Raw genomic sequence first — 7,366 nt, forward strand, 5'->3', positions numbered from 1 at the left:
ATCATCAAACAACATAAATTTCATGTTTTAATTACAAGAAAAGTGAAAAAATAAATTTAAAACTTAATTAAATAATTAATGTTTTGTTACAAGATAACCTAACAAATGACAAACAAAACTCCAATAAAAACAAACATAACTAATTTTTTTGAAAACACATTTTTTTCCTCTCACTGATTTTATACATAATTTTTTTTGACATTTTCTTAAAAATAAATTGATTGATTCGGCTTGTTCGACCAACTGATTCACTGATTTTATACATAAAATAGTTAAGTCGTTGATTGATACGAATTGTGGTTCATGTTGATCGGATGAGCAACTCAAGCCAATTAAATATCTATTATAGATCGGACCATTCGATATGAACCAAATTCAATAACACTGCAGTTAATGCAACTTACGCCCCTTATCTTTCGATTCCGAATCCATCACTAATCATAAACATGATATATCATTTTAAAAATATTTTTACTTATTATTGTAACTTTAATCTCAGACAAAAAAAATTTCGTTTTTTTAATCAAGATAATGGGACAGATGAAATATTATTTTTGCTTCCATTACTTAGATATTTCATATTTGTACTTATATGTTGTGCTATATAAAATTTCACACTGTGCACTAACTCACTAAGTGCTACCTGATTAAATCGATGACATATAATAATTGTAGTTCATATAGAGAAGATTCGATCATTATAAGGCGAATAACGATTTGTTTGGCAACTATGACCTTTGAGAAATGTGATGCAGCAAAAGCATTCAATTGCTCTTGATCATCCTGAAGAGCAGCAAATTATCTTTAATCTTAATCTTTTTATTTGATGCTCTAGGCTTCTTAGTTTGCACAATAATATTGTCTATTGTTTATTGTATCACCTTTTCCTTAATTGGTCACATTTTGTTCTTGTTATTGTCTTTTGGCTTTTCCCTAGAAAGGGAAGGGGTGGAATTGGATGTTGAAATTGTTTCTCATGTCCCCTCTTTGATATGATTGAATCCATAAACTTACACATAAAAACTAAAAATTAAAGAGGCAAACCTTTTTAGTTGATGATTTGTTTAAAAGTACTACTATATTTATGCTTATATCATATATAGCCGATCCCATCTAGTAGAATTAAGGTTGGTCGTTATTGTACTTTTCCGGCCTCTACATTTTACTAATATTCATACCATGTTTTAAAAGGTGTAACAAAGAATCCTACCATGTTGTACAAGGTGTAACATAGAATCCCTAGGTAGAGTTTTTTTTCTTGTCTTTGCAACAAAGTAGAATGTTGCTTAGCATACCCTCATAAGCATGAGGGTTTTTCATCTTTATTATATTTTTTATTTTCTTTTTTCCTTGTCCCTCTTCATCCCAGGACAGCTGTAGATAGAGAGTAGAATGCTTTTGAAACATATGAGTAGCTTAAGAGGTTTCTCCTTCACTTTTTCTTAGAAAATAGTGGAAGTTCCTATCATAATAGAGATTGGCAGTGTGAATAACTATATTGCCATTTCAATATATAAGAATTGACAAAGACTCCCCCATGTGTATCTAAATCCTAGATTTCAAGATTGGATAGTGACTGAGATTGATAACATTTGTGATGAATATGATTTTTCTATGATTCATGAGAGTACAATATGAGAAATCATTGGGCATGTCAGAAGGGTGATTAGGTAAGGGAAAAGGAATCACACATAGAGAAATACCTTGAGAGCTATGAAGAAATGTATAGAAATATACTTTTATGGATTTGATACAAGTAAGATTTTGAATTTAGTTTATTTCAAAAATAGGTCTAACTTTTTTTATGTTTGCGAATTAGTGTAATAATTCAAAATATTGCATAACTATATGTATTCAAAATTGGGTGTACTGCTTTAAAAAAAAATTCCTTATAAAAAAACTTTTATGTATCTGCATAATTGAAAAAAATCTTATGTAATGACTCTAGCTAATTGTTATATTTTCAACTTAGTTTAGATTGGAATTTCTATTTGGTTAAAAAGAGATTCTGTATAGTAGTTATTATGGATAAGAAATACACGTATAGTGCTTTAATAGCAAGCAGAAGTCCTTGTCAAAGTTGGAACACAAAGTAAAACAACCAAATTTTAACCATACAATTAAGTTATTTTTAGTATTATAAGAACTAAAACCATCCTTTTTCCATCTTTAGTTTTGTTTTTGCCAAGAAATGAGGGAGTACAATACTCTAATGGATATATATCAAATAATTTCTTAATTATGGTACATTATTACAGGTCACTTGTGACAGCAAGCCTGCACTCAACTTCTAAGGAGTTTTATTATATATCAAAACCATATTTTTACACCTGCTTACCACTTCTATCATTCTCCTTACATCATTTCAATATTGAAAACCATACCCTCGAACACCAAAAATGTAACTAGTGCAAAACTATTCTAGCTTGATAGAGAGAACTTGGCCATCTGGTTGATATGGTAAACTTTGTAAGCCAAATAATCTTGTCGAGATTGAATTTGGATTAGTCGTCATCTTAAGATCTATTTACAAGTTGAGTTTTGGAGGGAAAAGAAAAGCTTGAGAGCCATAAAATATACTATTAAGATGACTCCAAAGCTTCCCATTTTCATCCCTTTCCTTATAAAACTTGCAAACAAACCCTAAAGTATCCAAATATGGGAAGATCATTATACAAAACAAGAAAAGTACTTGGTATATATATATATTACCATATGTTGTCACCCTTATGTGCAAAGTACTTTTATGCACAAACTATTCATTTATGTAAATGTTGAAAGTTAATGTTGTGAACATATCTAGATTGATGGTAAATGTGCAGAGTTAAGGCAAAAGTTTTTGTACTTGAATACTGAAAAGTATGAAAGTCTTGTTTGTCATGTTTTCTATTGATTGACAGAATTAGAGCCGTAATCTATAATGTATGACAGTGCCGGCAGTGAGAGAATTAAGCAAAGAAATGAAAATGGGCCATTGCTTTGTTTGGAAGTGCACATGATTTGCTTCAAAATATGCCAATTAAGTGGTTAGTTAGCCCTTATGAAATTCATGCAAAGAATGTATGCTACACACAATGATAAAAGATGAGCATGAAAATTAACAAACAATTGTTAAGCGTGCAACACTTGGCCATTATATTAAATTCCAAAAGTAGCATAGTCAACATCATCATCTTTCTATTTCTTTAGTCTCAACACGCTTCAATCTGAAGTTTAAAACCTTGAGAGAGAGAGAGAGAGTATTATGTGAAGTGGAAGCAAAATTGTTTCTGTTCCATATAATAAAAGATGATGATAATTACCTTGTGAGTGAAGTAAAATATATCGAAAAAGACAAGAATTGAGTCAAAGACAAGAAGACCAACCATCCCTCTCTGTCTCTCTTTCTTTTTGTTAACGAGAGAACACATCTATGTTATCTCAAATCATGTCATACATCAATGATACTGAAAAAAACAATAACAATAATAAATGTTTAAATTTCTTTATTAATATAATATATTTTCATTGACATGAGATAACATATAAGACATGATCTTTGACTCAATAAATTTGTATTGGGGAGGTCCCCCTCCAATCCGTTTTCCACTCTATCTATCAACCAACAAACAACAAACACGATACCCCTTTTCTTTTTCTCTCTCATATTCATATTCATATTTTAAGCAAACCCCACAATCACATCACTATCATCATCACCATTTCCACCCTATGAAGCCTCTACCACTATTTCTCTCACAAACATTATTCACCTATATAGCTCTTTCTCTTAGATCTCTATCATAACACACTCAAAACAAGAAAAAGCATTAGCCATAAGCACTATCTAGTGTGAGGCAAATGAGGAAACCTGATCTGATGGGAAAAGACAGCCTTAAAAGCAAGTTAAGGAAAGGGTTGTGGTCACCTGAGGAAGATGAGAAGCTGATAAGGTACATGTTAACTAATGGACATGGTTGTTGGAGTGACATTGCTAGGAATGCTGGTCTCTTAAGGTGTGGCAAAAGTTGTCGTCTTCGTTGGATTAATTACTTGAGACCTGACCTTAAACGTGGTGCATTTTCACAACAAGAGGAAGACCTCATCATTCACTTGCATTCCCTTCTTGGAAACAGGTACATTATTCTCTTCATTTTCACCCTACAAATTTCATCCATTTTCAACCTTTGAGAAATGCTATAACACTAATTACTTTTTAGAGCACCCTTATAGAGCAACACTTTTGGCTATACAAGGCTTCACATTTGAGGTTTATAGCACAAATTATGAGGTTTATAGCACAAATTATGAGGTTTATAGCACATTTGATCCTTGGTTTTAAGCACACCTAGTGCTTCTCAATAAAAGTATTCGCGTATAAAAAAGTATAGCTAGCTTTCTCTATAGATATGAACAAGATTTCAATTTCAAAATGGATAAACAAGAATGTCTTTTATAAAGAATACATATACAAATAGATGCAAAGTCAATGAAGATTACCAGAATATTGTAATGGATACAAATAGGCAAACACAATTGGAACCATGACAATGTACTTTGCTTTTATTCATTATTTTATGTTAGGATTACTTTGAACCATTCAGTTTTGAATCAATATAATGCCCCGTCCATAACTTTCTAATGATCTAAAAATGTATCTCCAACTATTGAATTTTCAGTTCTAGCTACATGCTCATTTTATACAACTATATTCTTTAGTCCTAAACAAGGAATTATTTGTCCATCTTAACTGTTTTTTTAAGTTACCTTTACATTGATATATAGCTACTAATTTTGACTTTATGAAAGAAAATTTTGCATATTTTATTGGGAAATTAAATTTACTTGCTAGGTCAACTCGATCTGTGCAAGTGTGCATAGGGAGATAGGGTTATACAAATGACATTATCTGAAAACATGTCATAGTTTTTGCCAGTCCTAGCTTGTGAGTGAAGGATACCACATAATATATTAACTATACAGCATTATAGCTGGCTTAAAAAATCTATGTTCAATCATGAATCATTAAATATTTATCCATCACGCATAATGTACGATGTAGCGTGCAAGAGCAATTATATGGGAGTCAAAAATCTTTTTTTCTAAGACATGGTACCTATATGAAATATTTCATTGATTATTGATTGCTTTTAATAGAAGTTGAAATATTTTTATAAAATTAACCTTTAGTAATATTTGATAGTTCATTTTTATGCAGGTGGTCTCAGATTGCAGCACGTTTATCTGGACGCACAGATAATGAAATAAAGAATTTTTGGAACTCGACACTTAAGAAAAGGTTGAAAATGAACACTTCCACTACATCACCAAACAATATATCAGAGCCTAATGGTATTTTGGGAGGAATCATGCCCATTAATGAACATGACCTAATGACTTTGTGCATGGATTCCTCTACATCAACTTCATCATCATCCATGCAATCCATGGTTTTTGCTGAGCAATTTGACCCTTTTTCCATGTTGATAAATAATAATAACTATGACATGACTAATGTTTCAGCAGGGTTCCATGACATTGCTCCACCATGCATGAACCAAGTTGGCATGGTAGAAGGGCATCATGGTAATTATGGGATATTGGAGCTTAATAACAAAATGGAGTTATTAGAAAGAGACTTCTCACTTCCTCCACTAGAAGGTAGAAGAAGCATTGAGGACAATAGTGCCTTAATTGATGTGAAAAGCCATAACAACCACTTCAATAATAGTTGCTTCAATAACACTAATCAGATTCAGTGCACCAAAGTAGAGGAATTGTTTGGGTTTGGAAATCATGGACAAGGGGTAGAAAACTTAAAAATGGGAGAATGGGATTTTGAGGGTTTGATGCAAGATATGTCCTCTTTTCCTTTTCTTGATTTCCAACTTGACCAATAATTGTCCATCTTTCAAATCAAACCATCATCTCGAACAAAGATCTATTGTTTCAGGTCATATCTCTTATTTTGTTGTGCGGATATTTGTTTCTTTCTTTCTCACTTCCTTATTTTTTCACTTTCCCCCCTCAATTATACATTTACACACCTACCAAATATAATATACAAGGAGATTCAAACTCCACCTTAGGAAAATCTTGTGTACCCATTGTCCCCCCTCTTAAATTCTTCCAAATATAAACAAACACAATTACACAAACCCTTTAGTTTGTTATATATATCATGTCTTGTTACCACTTGATTTTTCTTCTAGCTTTTACAAATTGTACACACCAAATATTAATCCAATTGTGTATAGAGTGGCCATGGAACTTGTTGCATTGTTTGTGCTCCTGTGGTTTCCTTGTGAAGCACTTTGTGTCAATTTGCGAGAATAGGTTGGTGCAATAATCAAAAGGTCCATTAAGAGAGAAATAGTGATCATTTAGGAAAGTCAGCAGAAGAATAAAGCTTAGTTGGGATTGTAATTAGTATTGTGTATGATAAAATGAATAATGTGGACTTCAAAGTCAGTGTCAGGTATCAAATGTACCAGATAATGTAAACACATAATAAGTAGTAATTTTGAAATTGGTTCATTTCTTTATATATTTTTCTCCATTCCCTATACATAACGAAAAATGTTATCCCATGTCTGTGTCATGCTATTTTTTATATAATACTTTGTGAGTCATGTCACTTAAATGTTAATCCAATTAGTAATGATTTGATTAATATTCAACAAAGGTGTGAGTTTGAAGATTGTTAGAAAAATGTGGATTATATTAGCAAGCTAGTAATTTATCACTGCATATATAACCATTTTTTGAATCATAGGTTCTATCTTACCTCTAACCGAGCCATCAATTTCTTATTTCGTTATAAATTAACATTTCTAACCAATTTTGATATTAAAATTTTGAATTTTAAGTAGAGTATTAAATGTTAAAGAAAACTTTCATTTTGGAATAGGCATTACAGTGACAGAATCACACGAGAAGAGAAATTTCTTGAATTCATTTGATGCAAGAGTTTCAAAGAATTCATAAACAATTTTGAGATTGAAATTTCAAATTTTAAGTAGAGTGTTAAAAGTCTAAGAAAATTTTAATTCTAAAATATACATTATACATGCCAATAATAGTTAAATTCCTCTCTGTAGAAATTGGACACATATCAGATGTCCTTAAGGTGCTTTGATCAATCAAATTTTAATAAGTAATTTAAAAATATTACCTTTTATTTTTAAAAAAATTATTTTATTCATATGACAATATTTGATTGGTCCAAGATAAAAAATGAGACACTTAGAGACATACCATATTTGTTAGTAAAAATACTTGGCAAATATGTCATGTAATAAGAGTCTATTATCGTTTCACTTTGGGCCTTTTTTTGGTGCAGGTTGGGAGAGTCCAACCCACTAGTCGAACTGTTCTTTCTGGATTC

General features: G+C 31.3%; 1 protein-coding gene across 1 annotated transcript; it reads left to right on the forward strand.

Moving 5' to 3' along the window:
• LOC109352729 (transcription factor MYB46-like) lies at nucleotides 3,737-6,524 on the forward strand. Its single transcript, XM_019594913.1, has 2 exons — nucleotides 3,737-4,115; nucleotides 5,198-6,524. Exons 1-2 carry the CDS (start codon nucleotides 3,841-3,843, stop codon nucleotides 5,877-5,879), a joined length of 957 nt encoding a protein of 318 aa, XP_019450458.1. The 5' UTR covers nucleotides 3,737-3,840; the 3' UTR covers nucleotides 5,880-6,524.

Source organism: Lupinus angustifolius, chromosome LG07, assembly GCF_001865875.1.
Source record: "Lupinus angustifolius cultivar Tanjil chromosome LG07, LupAngTanjil_v1.0, whole genome shotgun sequence".
In the NCBI taxonomy this organism is placed as follows: Eukaryota; Viridiplantae; Streptophyta; class Magnoliopsida; order Fabales; family Fabaceae; genus Lupinus; species Lupinus angustifolius.